The sequence below is a fragment of the Macrobrachium rosenbergii genome, chromosome 11, assembly GCF_040412425.1.
Source record: "Macrobrachium rosenbergii isolate ZJJX-2024 chromosome 11, ASM4041242v1, whole genome shotgun sequence".
NCBI lineage: Eukaryota > Metazoa > Arthropoda > Malacostraca > Decapoda > Palaemonidae > Macrobrachium > Macrobrachium rosenbergii.
Window position 1 is genome coordinate 5,102,407 of NC_089751.1, and position 18,611 is coordinate 5,121,017.

Here is an 18,611-nt window from a genome sequence, read left to right on the forward strand (position 1 = left end):
TAAATACAAGGATCAGCATATGACTAAACATTCATAATGAAGTACTATGAATCTACACAAATGCTTGCTTTCCAAATGATCTCCAAATGAATTACTATGTTTATTTATAGGGGACCATCACTAGTGCTACACTGTGACCCAGAAAATATGCGAAGTACTACTAATATATAAGTGATTCTTCCACTAAAATATTTGAATAAACAACTTTTCAGGTTACAGGAGTCAATGGGGACCAGTGACTCCTGTATCCACCGATACAATTTGGTAAGACTGATAGGTCTTTGAGCCAGAGTAAGATATGTCTGCACTACTGGAAAGTGGAGATCAGAGTTTTGCCATACAGATAGAGTAGCACAAGAGAGAGAGCAGCTAGTATATGGGTTAATCATAAATCAGTGGGTTCAGATGATGGCTGTACCACTCCCCACCAACAATTAATAAATGGGAGAGGGTGGGAGTCACACTTAATGAGTCAACTCTAAGATAGGCTGCCTGACAGTGAAGTCTACTCACATCGGAGCTCCTTCAGCACATGCAGAGGAAAGAAGGGGAGAGAGACCAATTACTCACCCATTCAGCCTAAAACCAGAGCACAGATCTCCTCGCTGGTGCTTGGGTAAACCAGATGGAATAAGTCCAGGGAATTATGTGAAACCGAAGGTGATGCAGGTGAGTTTAGCAGTGTTGATAATGCCACTGATTTACTTAATGGTACTCTTCACACTGCTGGATTGCATTCCATTCCTAAAACCACTGGCTTATTCTGCCGTCAACTAGTTCCTTGGTGGTCACCTGAACTCCAGTTACTTCGTCGGGCTACAAGAACTGCTCTAACTAGATGCCGATGAAATCGATCAGAACTTAACATCATGGTATATACAAAGTCTAGAGCACAGTTCCGGCATGCATTAAAAGCAGCCCGTTGCCAATCATGGTCATCCTTTGTTTCCTCAGTGAATAAAAGAACTCCAACTTCAGCTGTATGGAACAGTCAATAAAATAGCAGGCAAATATACTCCTAACCTTTCCCCTGTATTAAAGGCTAATGGGCAACACATCACAAGTGCATTGGAAGTAAGTAACAAATTAGCAGAAAATTTTGAAAAAGTTTCCCAGAAATTGGAAACATCTCCTTGATTCAAATATTGTTCCAGGGAAGAACAAAAGCCACTTGATTTTTCATCCAATAAAGAACCCTACAATGTTCCATTTACTGAGAGAGAATTTGATTCTGCCTTGTCAACATGTACAGATACAGCCCCAGGCCCTGATGAGCTTCCATGTGCAGATTTAAGTATATATATAAGAACACTAAGCTTTTCAAAATTAGCACTATCAACAGAATTTGGCGTGATCACAGTTTCCCATCAGTTTGGGAATTAGCTTTAATTTTAGCCTTTATAAACCGGGAAAGGGTAAATTTTTATCTGCAAGCTACCGCCCAATTGCCTTGACATCTTGTCTTTGTAAGATTATGGAAAAGATGTCAATGAAAGGCTTGTTTGGATATCAGAAAAAAATAATTTTTAAATCACCCGCACACTGTGGATTTCGAAAAATGTATTCTACTACTGATGTCTTGATTCATCTCGAGTCATCTGTATGTGTATCGTTTGCATCAAAGCAGTATATTCTTTGACCTTGAAAAGGCTTATGACACAGCATGGAGATATGGAATTCTTAAAAACATCCATAAATCAGAACTGTCATTGTTTATTATGGCCTTTCTGACATGTCGACACTTTCAAGCTAGAGTTGGTAATACTCTATCAGAGAGTAAATTCCAAGAAGAAGGGGTCCCGCAAGGTAGTGTTCTTAGTGTTATCCTATTTGCACTTGCTACCAATGGTATTTCTCCTTATATTCCTTATGGTGTATTGTACACACTTTTCATTGATGATCTTTCTATATCACTGGCAGGATCAAGGATGTCTGTTATTAAAATAAAGCTCCAACTTACAGTAAATAACATCACTAAATGGGCAGATTTAAATGGGTTTAAATTTTCGACTAGCAAAACCGTTATTGTCCACTTTTACCGTGTTCATGGACTTCACACTGAGGGACCTGGGACAACCCGAACGAACTGTAAGATTCAGTAAGACTTCATCCAGACCCAAATATTAAAGAATTCCCTGTGTAGAGGAAACCATATTTCTTGGTTTAATTTTGATTGTAGGTTGACATGGGTGTCTCATCTACGGATGTTATAGACAGTGTCAGAAGATTTTAAACATTTTTAAGGTTTTAGCTCACATGTCCTGGGTTGCAGACCGTCAAATACTCTTAGTGCTTGGTTGCCAAGCAGAGGGAGTTGTGATGAGGCTTCCCATCTTCTGGCACATCTTGCCACTTAGACCAACGCGATTCTGCCCTCAGATGCTGAGTTTAGGGCCTCCTCTCTAGACTCGAATCCAAGCAAATCATGATGGAACTCTTGACGTCCAGTCTTGGAGAGACGAAGGCACCTGATGAAAATGCCTCAATGATTTGGGGCGGGATGATCCTGCTCTCGGAATTGCAGTGCAACCCCTCCCTCAAGTCCTGCAGCAGAGGGGATTGCAACAAGATTTCTCAATGTTCTGTCACAGAACAGGTCATGGTGAACCTCTTGACCTCTGGAATCTCCTGACTCAGCCTCTGAGCCATCGGATGTTTCCCCTCTCTCATGAGCCTCAAGTTGAAAAGAGGGGAGAGACAAAAACTGCTCATTGCCCTATTCCAAAGCAAGGAGACGCTGGAGCTTCTCGTCATTCGGAATGCCGTTGTCTCAACTGTCTGGGTATCTGCAGACCCCCACTTTATCCAAGGTGGGTCGATTATCTGTATTTGCAAGTGAATAAACCTTGCAGACCAAAAAGACGAATAGTAATAGACAACCCCAGAAGAATGACACAGCTGCTGATGAACCTGTAGAAGTTTTTTTGTCAAGAACAAAATTTATACGTCTAGGAAAATTCTAGTCAAATTTCCTCTACAAGTATCTCATTATTGATGGGTTTGAGACCTCTAAACACAAAATTATTTTTATTGTTATTTTTATTAATAGGAAGGAGTCCCTCTTTTAGGGCAGCGTTATTAAAAACAATTGCTGTTTCAACAGCATTTAGCTTGTAGAGAGGATTGTATCTGGGGACATCAGGATGGAGTTTGGAATAGAAAAATGCACCTTGGTCAACATACAAAAAGGCAAAGTGACAAGGACTGAAGGGATACGGCTACCTGACGGGAGTAGCATCAAACACACAGATGACACAGGATACATATGCCTGGGAATAATAGGAGAGGATATAAAACAATATGAGATGAAGGATACAATAAGGAAAGAATATATGCAGAGACTTAAGGCGATACACATCCGGAAACAGGATGAAAGCCATAAACACATGGGCAGTACCAGTAATCAGATACAGCGCGGGAGTAGTGGACTGGACGAAGACTGAACTGCAGCACAGACCAGAAAACACATGACAATACACAAAGCATTACACCCAAGAGCAAATACAGACACACTATACATAACATGAAAGAAAGGATAGAGAGGTCTACTAAGTATAGAGGATTGTGTCAACATCGAGAGCAGAGCACTGGGGCAATACCTGAAAACCAGTGAAGACGAGTGGCTAAGGAGTGTATGGGAACAAGGACTGATAAAAGTAGACGAAAACCCAGAAATATACAGAGAGAGGAGAATGAAAAACAGAAAAGAGGAATGGCACAGCAAACCAATGGATGGACAGTACAAGGGACAGACTAACAAAGTGGCCTGCAATGAAACATGGCAATGGCTACAGAGGGGAGAACTCAAGAAGGAAACAGAAGGAATGCTAACAGCAGCACAAGATCAGGCCCTAAGAACCCATATGCAGGAAGTGCAACATGAAAGACAAGACCATAAACCACATAGCAAGCGAATGTAAGGCGCTTTCAGAGAACCAGTACAAAAAAAGGCGTGATTCAGTAGCAAAAACCCTCCACTGGAGCGTGTGCAAGAAACTCCAGTTAGCTTGCAGTAATAAGTGGTACGAACACCAACCTGAGGGAGTGACAAAACGATCATGCAAAGATCTTCTGGGAATATGGTATCAGAAAAGATAGGGTGATACATGCCAATAGACCAGACTTGACTCTGACTGACAAAATCAAGAAGAAAGTATCACACATTGATGTTGCAGTACCATGGGACACCAGAGTAGATGAGAGAAAAAAAATTGATTACGTATCAAGACCTGAAAATAGAAATAAGGATATGGGAAATGCCATTTGAAATTGTACCCATAATCATAGGAACACCAGGCACGATCCATGAAAAGGAACCTGGAAAAACTAGGTGCCGAAGTAGCTTCAGGACTCATGCAGAAGAGCGTGCTGTTAGAAACAGCGCACATAGTGACAGAAATGATGGACTCCTAAGGAGTAACTACTCATATGGAAAAAAAAGCAAGGGAAATAAAAGCTCCAGAGCTGATCCAACATTTACCAATTCAGTCACATATTTAGAAGAGATAGGCCTAACTGGTTAAACTTTCTTGTTCTCTAAACTTCCTAATTTCTAGAGAACAAAAAGAACAAATGAAAGGTTGTCTGAACTGGCCAAGAAATCTCAGTCAATTATTTTCCAAAATACTGAAGAAATTAAAGGCATCAGAGTAATAGTAAAAACTTGCAATTTGCTGAAATGCAGCTGTGCAAAGGCATTTGTGTAAAATTTAAGAATCTGGGTGTGCCTGAGCCAATGCACACCTAAATGTGTAAGTACACTAATATGTTCTTCTGAAAAAGTCCATTTACTACTCTTGTCATTTTTTATCCTCTGATATATCTGAGTTAAATTAAGATGGTTAACTAGGTTACATGTGATAGCCACTGATTTTTTTTAGCATAGTGCCTTTAGTTATTTATCAAAAACATTTCCATTCTTTATTTGCCATGTAAATCTATAAGATGACTTACTAACGATAAAAAAAGTAATTCAGTCACAGCGATAGGTGGAACAAAACGCAAAAACCGCTACAATTACCTCCATCAGTGAACTTGGGAGGTTGAAATGTTTTCACCTGATATCTATTTGTTTGTGCATTCGAAAAAACATTTTAATTCTATAATTACTGTGACTGTATGAAATGTATATCTTCAGGGTCGAGCTCTTTCACATAGTAAAGTATAGGTTTCTCGTACACTGGCTTTTCTCCCAGCTTGACTTTTCTGTTTATCCACAACTGCTGGGAGGAAAGTGGAAAATTGATGCCCAAGACTTTTACCAAGGGTTTTGGGGTCATGATCCTGGGCTCGTAGTAAGTGAGTTCAAACCCCTTGCTTTTCAGTCTAAGGAAAACCCTGCAAGACAAAACAGACAAAGTAGGTAATTGCAATAAAAGGTTTATACAGTTTTCATTTCAGGACAAATAATAAGAAAGAAGAAAGGTAACCAAGATCAAGAGAAAAACTACAATAAAATTAGCCTTAAAAAGATGACATGCAATAGCACATTATATATATATATATATATATATATATATATATATATATATATATATATATATATATATATATATATATATATATATATTATATATATATATATAAATAATACACACACACACACACACACATATATATATATATATATATATATATATATATATATATATATATATATATATATATATATATATATATATATATATATAAATAATACACACATACACACACACACACACACACACACACACATATATATATATATATATATATATATATATATATATATATATATATATATATATATATATATATATATATATATATATATATATATATATATATATATATATATATATATATACATATATACATATATACATATATACATATATACATATATACATATATATATATATATATATATATATATATATATATATATATATATATATATATATATATAATAATCAAGCATGTCTAATATCCCTGCAAACACTTTTTCCTAATAGATTTGGGTGAGAGCCTTATGGTTAATCAAATGAAAGGCACAGAATTTGTATAACTTCGGACTTACGTTTGTTGCCTTACCTACTCTTATGAAGTAAAGGGGCTGTTGAAGCAGACTAGTAAAAAACTAGTAAATGGTGCACATGGGTAATTGGGCTGAACTTTCCTAAGACCAAATCACTATTGATTAGCCAACCTTACCAAATTCAAAATTCAACAGGTAGTACTAAGACTTTACATAACGATTCTAATTAGTTGAAAATAGGCTTGCCAACACGAGAACACACACATGCACGCACAAACACATGCACACCACAAAATGCGTTTTTATTTATGCATACCAACTTCCTTAGTGCTGCTGATGTTTCTCTTATTTGTTTGTTTATAGTTAGTGTACTTTGACTTAAATCACAATATCACCAGTTGATTCATTCAGGCGGGACTAGTATGTATATATATATATATATGTATGTGTATTTATATAATTTATATATTTATATAAATTTCTATATAATATGCACATATACATTACAACATTTACACATATATATATATATATATATATATATATATATATATATAAAGCAACATTTTACTTATATATATATATATATATATATATATATATATATATATATATATATATATATATATATATATATATATATATATATATATATATATATATATATATATATATATATATATATATATATATATATATATATATATATATATATATATATATATATATATATATATATATATATATATATATATATATAAGTTTTTCATAATAAAACTAATATTGTAATACTTACCTGAACACCTGAATTAGCCTGGTTACCTACCAGCCCAAACTACAGTATATCCCCAACTCATTACCCACTAAGTGGGTAATTAACTGTCAGCGTTACCAACGATTACAGGAAAATCTTGTCAAATGAGTTACCTAGCGTACCGTTGGCAACGCTGCTGCAAGTCCCGGCTGTGTATGGCCGAGGTCCCCAATTGCATTATTCATTAATCAGATTGAAGTGGGGAGGAGGGTGGGAATCATTCAGGTGTTCAGGTAAGTATTACAATATTAGTTTTATTATGAAAACTTCATATTGCAATACACTCCCTGAACACCTGAATTAGCCCGATTAACAAAATTTAGTGGAGGTGGGTTCAATTAAGTCAGACTGACCTACCAACAAGTAAAGCAGGTAACTCATTGTCGTCTACTATGCATATAAAAACAAACCTCACCTGGTTGTCTACTCAGCAGGTGGGGATGCCTGAAAGGAGAGAGTACCCTTAACGTCAGTCTCGAGTCATGGTACTGTCTGGGTCGAGCTACTTCCCATGTGGTATTCAAAGAAAACCTCCCACAGAAGAAGGGAAACTAACTCCCATGTGGCGAATCAAAGCCTCGCATGTAGCGGAGTCTGGCGAACCTCCCATGTGCCTATTGGTAGCCTCTCATGTATGGAGGGGAACGACGAGCCTCCCATGTGGCTATTGTAGCCTCTCATGTACGGAGGATAAGTTGAGTGTGCAGTCGGAGCTTCCGAATCATTGCTGTCCGTTGCCATCGATGCTGTGCCGAGAGGGTGAATAAATCGAGCTGAAAACCACCTGGACATACCTAACCTCATTTTATTGTAAAAAACATCTTGTGTTCCGTAAATGAATTCCGATTCACTGACAGTTCTACTCACCTATCTTATGCTGTCTAACCTTGCCCCTACTCTCCCCACCCCCACCCTTAGTCTACCCTTTACTAAAGAATTGAATTGGCCGCCACAAAAGGACCCAGCGAGTAACCCTTTTCCAACGAGAAATGAATGTCCTTAAGGTAGAAAGAAGAGAAAACTGATACTGATTTCCAAGTAGCTGCTTCTAAGATTGCCGACACCGAAAATTCTTGAGAAATGCCGACAATGTCGCCACCCTCTAATACTATGAGCTCTTGGGCGCTCAGAGGAGTTTGATGGTTCCGAAAGAGTCGAAGAATTTGCCGACGCTTGTTGTATCACCTCTCTTAAGAAAAAACTAATAGCATTCTTTGAGATCGAGTGTGAAGGATGTCTGGGAGAAACGAATAGCGTTCTCGGGCGAGGCAACATCTTTTCTGTGCGTAATAAATAAGCCTTCAGCGCCCTGACCGGACATAATAGCATTTCTGAAGCGTCACCTCCTACGAAATCTTCTAAAGACGTTACTCTAAACACTCTGGGTAAAGGATTTGATTCCGATTCCGATTTAGCTACCAATTCCGGCAAATATGACAGAAAAATATCTTTCCCTGAGAAAGATACAGTTCTTGAGACAGCCCGAATCTCTCCTACTCTTCTAGCTGTGGCCAGAGCAACTAGAAATAATACCTTTTTCGTTAACTGTCTTAATGACAGTGCTTCTAATGGCTCGTATTCTGACGACCTAAGGAGAGTCAATACCGCCGCTAAATCCCACGACGGTGCCTGAAGAGGAAGAACTGGACGTTCTATCTTAAAAGACCTTAAGAGATCGTGAAGTATTCTACTGGTCGCCAATTCCGGAAGATGGAAACGGAAAGTACTACTAAGCATTGATCTGTAACCTGCGATCGTAGAGTACGATAATTTCTTTTCTTTCCTCAGAAAAAGTAGAAAATCCGCTATTTTCGCTACCGTTGGAAGTGAAATACAATGACTTTGGTTCCGGCACCAACTGCAATAAACCGCCCACTTGGCCTGATATAGCTTTCTGGATGATCTTCTCAGACAGAAAGACAGTTGGCGAGCCACTGCCTTAGAGAGTCCGGCATGACGTGCTGCTCGCTGGATAGTCTCCACGCAGCTAGCTTCAGCGAGCGGAGGTTCCGGTGGAAGTGATGGAAGTGCGGCTGCCTGAGAAGATCTTTCCTCTCTGGAAGGAAAAACCGGAACATCTATCAGTAAATCGAGAAGGTCCGGGAACCAAGGTCTTTGAGGCCAGAAAGGGCAAATCAACGTCATCTCGGCGTTGTAGGAGTTCCTGAGTTTCATCAACACTTGTTGAATCATTCCGAATGGAGGGAATGCATATGTTTGCATGTCGTTCCAAGAGTGCAACATGGCGTCCGTCCCAAACGACATGGGATCTTCTACTGGGGAGAAGTATACTGGGAGGCGAAAGTTTAGTCTCGTAGCGAACAGGTCTATGGTTGCTGGCCATTTCTTCAATAGAAGTTGAACTTCCTCCTGCACTAGCATCCATTCCCCCCCTAGAACCTCTTGCGATCGGCTTAGGCGTCCGCCAAAACGTTGAGTTTTCCGACACGAATTGAGGAACGAGAGTAGTCCTGTGGCACTCGCACCAGCGGAGAATTCTCTGGGCGACTTGATTCAAAATTTGCGATTTTGTCCCCCCTCCTTCTTGAGGTATGACACAGCAGTTACGTTGTCGCAAAAGAGCGCTACCGTCCTGTTGCTTATCTGATCTGCAAAGCAACCTAGAGCCTCTTCTACTGCTCGTAGTTCCCTGTGGTTGATGGACTCCCTCCGATCCAGATTCGTCCAAAGGCCTCTGGCCTGACATTCCTCCAGGGTTGCTCCCCAACCCTGATCCGAGGCATCTGTGTACAGATGGAAATCTGGAATGGGGGAGTCCAATCTTATGCCGATGGTCAGATGATATTCTTCTGACCACCACCGAAGATCCTTCAGGCAAGAATCGTCTCAGACTATGAACGCGTTCTCTTCCCGAAAGTCCCAGCGATTCCTGAGACATGCCTGAAGAGAACGCATCCGGAGACGAGACCCTGGAATTAGGAGAGAGAGGGAGGCCATCCTGCCCAGCAAGCTCTTCCATTGGCTCAAAGGTTGCGCTCTGTTCGATCTGAATGTTTCTAGTTGGCTCAGAATTGCCAAAACTCGTTCCTCCGTCGGGAAAGCCCTCAAACGACGCGTCTGAATCGTTATTCCTAAATACGTTTTTGTCTGAGCTGGAATCAAAGAACTCTTTTCCAAGTTGATGCGTATTCCCAACTTTTGACACAAATTCAGTAAGAAGTCCCTCGCCTGCAAAACTTCCTCTACTGACGAAGCCTGAACCAATCGTTGAGGTATCGCCTCATCCTGAAACCCCGACGATGCATTATCTCTGAAATAGGAGACATCACCCTCGTAAAGATTTGAGGTGCTGTGGTCAGACCGAAGCAGAGGACTCTGAACTGAAATGTTCCAGTTGGACCTGAGAATCGAAGGAACTTCCGAGATTCCGGATGGACCGGAACCTGGAGATAAGTGTCCTTGAGATCCACTGAAATCATCCAGTCGTCTCTCCGGACCGACCACATCACCGACTGAGAAGTTTCCATATGAAACTTCGGGGAGATGATGAACCGGTTGAGACTCGAGAGATCTATGATGGGTCTCCAAGATCCTCCCGACTTTGGAGCCACAAAAATCTGACTGTAAAAGCCTAGGGAAGAAGGAGCGGGTTCTAATGCTCCATTCTCCAAGAGGGCTCGGACTTCTGCTGCTAAAGCTATTCCCCTGATGGAGGAAGGGGAATAACTGGGAAGATGAACCGGTGAGCTGGATAGCGGAGGAAGAGAACGAAAAGGGACTCTGTACCCCCTCCTGAACACCTCCACTACCCAACTCTCCACGCCACACTCCTTCCAGGTTTCCCAGAATGGAGCTAGGCAACCTCCTATCGGTGCAGACGAGGGAAGTGTCTCCTATTTCCGAAAACCCTTCTTAAGGACAGAAAGTTCGGATCTGAAGTAGAAGCTGAAGTCTTGGATGAGAAGCGGACTTTCTTAGGGGACCTGGTTGGTGATTTGGAACGCTTCCGCTTGGCAGGTGATGTCATCCTGGAACCTCTCGGTGATCTAGCGGACTGTGCTGCCACCCGAATCATGGCTTGCTGTGACTCGACAGCTGAAGAAGAGGAAACGAAATTTACCATCGACGCTACATCTTCCTCCCTGAAAAGACTGTTGCTGAGCGCCAAAGGAGCTCTCAACAGAGCCCTTTTGTGAATATCTGGATAATGCGGAGGTAGATGGTTCAGAAAGAAATCCCTCCTTTCTTACCGAAGAAGGTTGTACAACCGGCCGAAACGTTTGCCTGATAGGCCAGTCCCATTGACACCGAAGTGATGAGGTTGTCAAACAAAGCCGGGTCCGAGGGAGAATAACCGTCCTGTTTAAGGAACCCCATTAAACCAGATAACATCCACATCGAATGAGATAGAGCCTCCGACTGAGTACGAAAAGTGTCTTCCAAAATACCCGCTTCTCTCGCCGTGACAGAAACCAAACGATTCGAAGAAGGGACCCTAGATAGAAGAGCTTCCACCGATTCATTAAGAGGGACCCTAACACCCGCAGACGGGTTACCCGCAACCTTGTAAAAACCCTTACGAGAAGGAAGCAAGGTGGAATCCTGTTTACCCGACCCAATTAATGCCGCTAACCTACCGTCCGCCTCCCTCAATGCCTGCTCGACACGGCCAAACCAAACTAGATTCTTTGGTGCATGAGCCACCACTGGTTTCGTCGCAAACAGTGACTCAAACATCGCCTGATTAGGTTGAAAAGGTTCTTCCGGAGCCTTGGACTGTGGATAAAGAGCATGAATGAAGTCCACCATCCGCTTGTACTCGTTCTCGTTCGCTGAAGGAGAACAGGCTTCCGGTACCGGATCCTCTTCCTCGCAAGAGAGATCCGACCGAGTCGAGACAGGAACAGAGACAGGCTGACCCCTAGAAAACGCTGGATCAGTTAACCCGGAACACGAAATACCTGAGTGCGCAAGACGAACACCTGAGGGATCAGTTGCAATCATGTTGCGGGCAGCCGAGAAGGGTTGCGCAAAACCCGCACTCTCCAACAACGGTGGAGCTACGTTTGAGCCAGACACACCTGGGCGAACCACGCCCACCTCAGAAAACGGAGAAGCCGCAACACTCGCCAACCCCGAACTAGGCTGAATAACAGAAGCATGCGGATGAGGAACCGCAGCAGCAGACACTCCGCTATTTGCGGAAGCAGAACAAGGTGGGAAAAAACCCTGCTGACCCGCAACCGAACCCGAACCTACAAAAACCATCCTAACTGGAGGAACAGAGAAACCTGTTGGAAAGGTAGAGAAGGAAGGTACAGTAGTAGGGAAGAGAGAAGAAGCCACACTCGGGGTAACCACCGGAGACCCTGCCGATGACGTCATACATGTGGAGAACGTACCAGACGGGCCGGAGCTCACAGGAGTTTCTCATGGGAAACTGCGAGGTACCGAACCCGAAGCGATTGTGGATGATAGGTTACCAGTAAACCTAGCTACCGGAGTGATTGTTGAGACTACCGGAGCCGAAACATTGAACACGGGAAGAGTCGCACTGCCAGATGCCGCAGCAACTAGCTCCGGAGGATGAGAAGTCATATGATTTGTGGAAGATTGTCCCGAAGGCAAGTCCGTTAAAGGTAGAGAGCTCAGATGAGCGAGAGAAGAAACCGAAAGTCTCCCCGAAGAATGACCCGAAACGGAAGGTTGAGAAAAAGCCATAGAAGATTTTGAAACCATAGGGGAAGAGATGTCTGTAGATACAGAAGAGGCCATAGATTTTAAGGAAAGAAAATAGACCGAATCTTTTCCCCCCTGATAATCCTGTAAAGCATCATTTGTGAATTCCGGTAGATTTTTCAAAACATGCTAAAAAATGTTGGAAAAACCAGTATTAAAACAATTTCTAACCAAAGATCTGTAGCCTTTAGAGAGTCCCAACAGATCAGCATTATACTCTGCAATGCTCAGCACCTGATCTACTGAATTAGACTCTGAAAGGGACGAAGGTTTGTCCCCAAGGGGAAACAGAAACTTCGAAGAAGAGGAAGGGATACTTTCCAACCTATCCAAACCAGAAGAGCTAGGAACCAAAATTGAATCATCCTCTACCGATTTCGCAACCTTTTGTTGCAGAGGGCCTTTTGCGGGAAAAAGAACCGCTGTTGGATCCAACAAGGGAGCCGCAACCTTAATGACACCTGACTCCGACTGCACCTTCAACCTATCTTCCTGATTCTCTACTACCGTCCTATCCCTAACTGTCTGCATCAATCCTAAATTTGATTTTTCCTTAGGACTTACGTTACCAGGGTGAAAGGGGAAATCTGCTGCTGGCACTGCCTGCTCCGCGCCGGGGGGGCCGGTAGATCCTACCTTTGAGGTTTGCAGTTCTCCATGACCCCCGCCACCCGTTAGGGCTGGTTCTGGAACAGGCAGGGGAGCTGAAAAAGAGCGATTAGGTTCTGTGTCCCTATTACCTTTATCCTGATCTTTTATCTGTTAGTTTTGACATGAAACTTGAAAACAAACTAGACAAGCTGGCTGACAATTTGTCTTCTAATTTCCTAAATAATTCTGACTCTAAAGCCTCTTTGTTAAAACCCTGAGTCTCTACCGCTGAATCCTTACGTTTACTCTTAGAAGCTAATGATTTCCTATACTTGAGATAATCTTCCATCTGTGCTGTCGACCAAGACCTACACTCGTCACATCGCAATGTGACGCTACATTGTACCTTCCTGCAATTTATGCACAACGAATGTCTGTCGTTTTTAAGGGTACTCATCCTTTTCTTGTAGGCGGTGCACGAATGATGGGCTGCAGTTTCTCCAGCGGTAGCGATCTCCGCCGTCACGGCAGAAGCAGATGTGGAAGACGAGGTGCTGTCCAAGAGTGGTGTCTTATCCATTTTATCCATTTCAAAAAATCCAAAGCCAGGCCAAGTCAAAACGGGAGAGAAGGTCCAAAAATCCAGAGAAAAGAACAATCCAGGAGAGAAGGGGGCGATCAAAACCAGTCCAAGTCATTATCCAATCCAAAAAACCAAAATATGGGGGTCGGGGTTATAACCAAAAAATTCGCCTGATGTAGGACAAGTCCTAGCAGCACGGGCGAACAAAAAGCAATTGGGGACCTCGCCATACACAGCCGGGACTTGCAGCAGCGTTGCCAACGGTACGCTTCAGGTAACTCATTTGACAAGATTTTCCTGTAAGCGTTGGTAATGCTGACAGTTAATTACCCACTTAGTGGGTAATAATGAGTTGGGGATATAGTTCGGGCTGGTAGGTAACCAGGGCTAATTCAGGTGTTCAGGAGTGTATTGCAATATATATATATATATATATATATATATATATATATATATATATATATATATATATATATATATATATATATATATATATATATATATATATATATATATATATATATATGTGTGTGTGTGTGTGTGTGTATGGTAAAGCAACATTTTACTAACATGCAAAACAGGAAGAAAATAAAGAAACAAATTTCTCAAATAAAACTATTATTTGAAATTTTTATGTGATGAAAGCAATAGAAAATCAAAAGGGGTCCCACAAACATAAACATCAAGAAATTATTGAAAAAAGGAATACAGGTTGACCATCACTAATCCGGCATCATTGGGACCTGGAGGGTGCCGGATTAGCCATTTATTAGGCTAGAATACACGAAATCCAGTAGCTAAGCACCTCATCTTAGAATTAAAATATCCTATAAATCAGTACAAGTTGGTTAATAAAGAAAAGACATTTATCAAATACAGGTAGTGCTCGAGTTACAATAATTTGACTCACGATATTTTGAGTTTACGATTACGATGGGGTTAGGAATTAATACCGGTACAAAAATATTTAGGAAATATGTTTAGAATTCAGGCAGGCGCAGGCAGCAGGTACAATCAGTCAGCGAGAGAGACCAACTTACAATAGAATAACTTCTTTTCCTCCATCTCTTTATTCCATCTGCTAGTTAAAAAAGTAAAAGAGAATGACAAAAGTATTGTTAGTAACGTTATACTCTTGCATAAATGCGTACAGCCATAAACAACCGAACGGGAAACTGTTGTTTTGCTAATAATCATATTGGATAACAACTGTTTTGCTTGTATTTCAACCATCGTACAATAATACACAATTACCGTATTTATGTTACAAATGACGTTAAGTACTGTACAATAGGACCGATATATTTTTTACACTATACCCTTATTCGCTTTGGAGAAAAGATCGGCAGGAAAATATACTGCTACAGTAACTTAAGCTGTAAGTTGTAGCTGAAGCTGAGAAAACAATGTTCAAGCTGCTAATGACTATAAATTATCGTGCATCGGCAACATGGATGAAACTCGACCGTAAATAGATCTGGAGAGAATGTATTTTAATCAAAACTACTGGGCACGAAAGAATACAAAATACAGTACTACTGTTTTCAAGCCGATAAAAGATAAGTACGTAAAGCTCGTGTTATGATGAAATCAAGAGATAATAGCGAATGGAATCTTGATTTTTTTACACAAAACAAACATGCCCCCAAATGGCCAGCCACGATTCCCGCAAACGTCATATATTAACGAAAAAAATAGCTAAATTAATTTCACAACGAAACGTATTTAAGTTATATTTCGACTTAAAAACACTTCGTATAATGAAAAATATCCGTGTCCCAAATAAATAAAGTATCCATATTCATTTACACTAACTAGAAGCAAGAAAAGAGCTTTGAACTTGTTAAATGTGGCGAAATAAACACCGCGATATCATTCCCAAAACAAAACATTGATCGCAATTTATAATACAAAAGCAATATGAGAATATACGCAATTGGAAACGTAGTAAAGCATAACTTGTTAAAAGACCTATGAAAAAGATGCACATTCATTATGTTGATGTTTGTATAAAACTGTTAATATGTGAATACAGTTCAGTATAATGTAGGCTAGACTACCAGTTTGTTGATGCAGCACACTGCGCCACCAAATCGAAGCGGCCGGCGAGCAAGTTAGCGCAGCGACCCGGGAAATTTGAAAATTAGTGTGGAAACATTGGAAATTACTCTAGCCGAAATTTGTGCCGGATTACTGATTGTTCCGGACTACTGATTGCTGGATTAGTGATGGTCAACCTATAGTAAGTTAACTGTTCAAATACACATACTGGTTGCCAGTAATTATAATGAAAATACATTATTTTAACTTATATTTAGTCTGACTTTTAGCTGCATGAAGAATTTTAGGATCTTTCAATACAATGTCCTTAACTTCTGCACACTTAAGGTGAAAATTATATAATACCTGAAGTTCCGCTTTCACCAATTCTACACTAAGCTTCTTGCGCTCTTTTCTCCATAGCTGCCCCATTTTACACTAAATATTCTTTCACGAGATGCGTTTGAAACTGGGATGGGTAATGCATATGACATTACTACTTCCATAGCGCCACCAGTATCTTTGCCTTTTGCTTTCCTAAAGTATTTAACCCACCGCATGTCAACTCTCTCATTGTTTGTTACCAAGTTCTCTTGAACATCCTGAAGTACACAAAAATCATCATACAACTGGTTAGTATTTATTTCTGCACCTAGCTTCTTTGAGAGTTTTTCTACATCTTCTCGCTGAACTGGATTTCTCAGAAGTAGAAATGATAAGTCTTTGAATTCAGAACTACTATCATCATACCATTTATCCAAATACACTAAGCATCTTTCCAGGAATTCCTCTGCTTCTGCCTCGAATTTCTGTCTCTTTTCCCTACTTAAAAGTTTGAGAGAATCCACTGCTGATTTTCCATAAAATTTATCCTTCATTCTATTCATAATTTTTTTCCTTAATTCACTCATAACATCATGCACGGATTGAGAGAAAAGGATAAAAGATATAAGGAAAAACCTGCTGAGCTGAATTTGTAACTAGTTTTTATTCACATGATTTCAGTATTGTCAATTGTTTGCATATTTAAGCGCATTTTGACCATATCTGCAATTTTAAGCAAAATTTTCTGTTTCTGTTTAAATGTATTTTTTCTTAGTCTGTTGCGCTTCTTATTTATTTATTTATTCATCTAAATCATTCATGTTAGATTTTGATTAAATTTAACCTTTGTTGCTTAGAATTTTATGCTGTTAATTAATCAGATACTTTTAGAGCAGGTGGTTTGACGCACATGACTTCCGGAATGTTCTTTCTAGAGGAGGGAAAGTCTGTTGAACCAAGACACAAAAATCGGATACTCTCAAAGATATGACGAAAACTAAAAAGTGCATTTGATACCAAGCAAACCTAGTCATTTCATTTAAAAATTAAGGTGAAGAGAAATTAAATCTGCCTTTTGTTACTTGATGAGGAACATAAATTTAGCTTTATAACTCACACCCAAACAGAAATAATTTCCAAAGAATTTCTTTTATTATCATTAAAGTCTACAAGGTTTTCAAAAAAGCAGACTTGATGATAAATGATAAAAACAAAAACTTCAAAATTTGCTATTCATGGTTTGTGTAATTTTCCCAATAAATCAGCTGGATAGCTAGTTAAATGTGTTGTCACATGCTGCATGACTAATTACAAAGATAATGGCAATCGATGCTTACGGCTGAAACTTGATTATACACTTTCAGATAGGTTCTAACGACCTCTCAGAAGTTACGTGTATTCCATGAACAGAAAAATGGAAGATCGAATGAGCTTGGCCTAAAGTATCTCAAACGTTGTAATGAAATTATTGAGAGTCGTATTACTCAAAACATCAGGAGACAAGTTATAGCGTCGACTGATTTCTTACCTTGTGTAATTCCTGGCGGTCTCTTCAATTTTTTCAGCCGAGTTTTCCTCAAGAAATTTGAGGAGATGTATTTCAAGGGAAAGCTGTCTTGTACGCTCTAAAATGTCCGTCTGAAATGACAATTATGTAATATGAAAGAAGTTGAATACAGGCATGCATTCTCATCAGTTCATTCCTGTGTTTATCATGCTTAGATTATATAAATAGATATAAATGTATGATGCAGAACCAATATAAGTCAATGATTGTGAGTAACATTTCTCTCATTCAATTACCAGTAATGATATCCACCATGTGGACATGTTATTTAGTACTGAAATTAATTCCAGATGCGTGGGAAAGAGCATCCATTACAAAGGGGCTTAAATGAAATTATAAATATTTTAATGGTGGCCGAAACAGTACTTTCAATAGTATTTAGAGGGTTCATGCCTTAGTAATATTACTCTTGGCTGGATGATGCTCGATGGCCATCAGCTTTCTGCTATTTTATTTCTAATTAGAATAACAATCTATGGTGCCTAAAAGTGATTTAGTTTGGAATATATTAATATACTTACACCTGATTCTCATTCATCAGAATTAGTGTATTGCTTCACTTCTTTCAGTATTGCTTTCAACATGGATGATTTCTTATTGCACATTTCCAGAAGCACCATAAGTGAGTTTAGTCTAACGCCTTTTCCCTTCTGCACTCTCCGCACAGATTTCGAGTTCGAATTCTATGCCAGAAAAGTAACCATAATCAAAATAATTCATAGGATTCAAGGTTCTTGCGAAGGAGATCTTGGTGGATTTTCAAAAGAAGTATGAATTGTTTCTGCATAAAAGTGGGATTTGACTTCAATCCCCAAGCATTTACAGACGTCAAGCTGAAAATTCTACTTTTGAATAAAATGAAGTTTTTATGATAAAACAAAGTTTTATGAATACTTACCTGGCAGTTATATATATATAGCTTAATCCCTGTCGAACCGGCAGATTTTTCAAAACTCGCGGCAACCGCCGAATGGTA

General features: G+C 39.9%; 1 protein-coding gene across 4 annotated transcripts in view; it reads right to left on the minus strand.

Moving 5' to 3' along the window:
- Positions 1–1,967: 1,967 nt before the first annotated feature.
- Positions 1,968–18,611, minus strand: part of LOC136843098 (uncharacterized) — a 30,783-nt gene continuing 14,139 nt past the window's right edge. The window contains exons 6-7 of one of the 4 annotated variants that reach the window (XM_067111095.1): positions 17,597–17,706; positions 1,968–5,337 (exon numbers count right to left, since the gene is read on the minus strand). In XM_067111095.1, coding sequence (XP_066967196.1) covers positions 5,106–5,337; positions 17,597–17,706 — 342 coding nt within the window. In that variant the 3' untranslated portion in view covers positions 1,968–5,105. Of the gene's footprint in view, positions 5,338–14,576; positions 14,786–16,110; positions 16,347–17,596; positions 17,707–18,611 lie in introns of those variants that run through there. The other 3 variants (XM_067111096.1, XM_067111097.1, XM_067111098.1) reach the window with 3 other exon arrangements.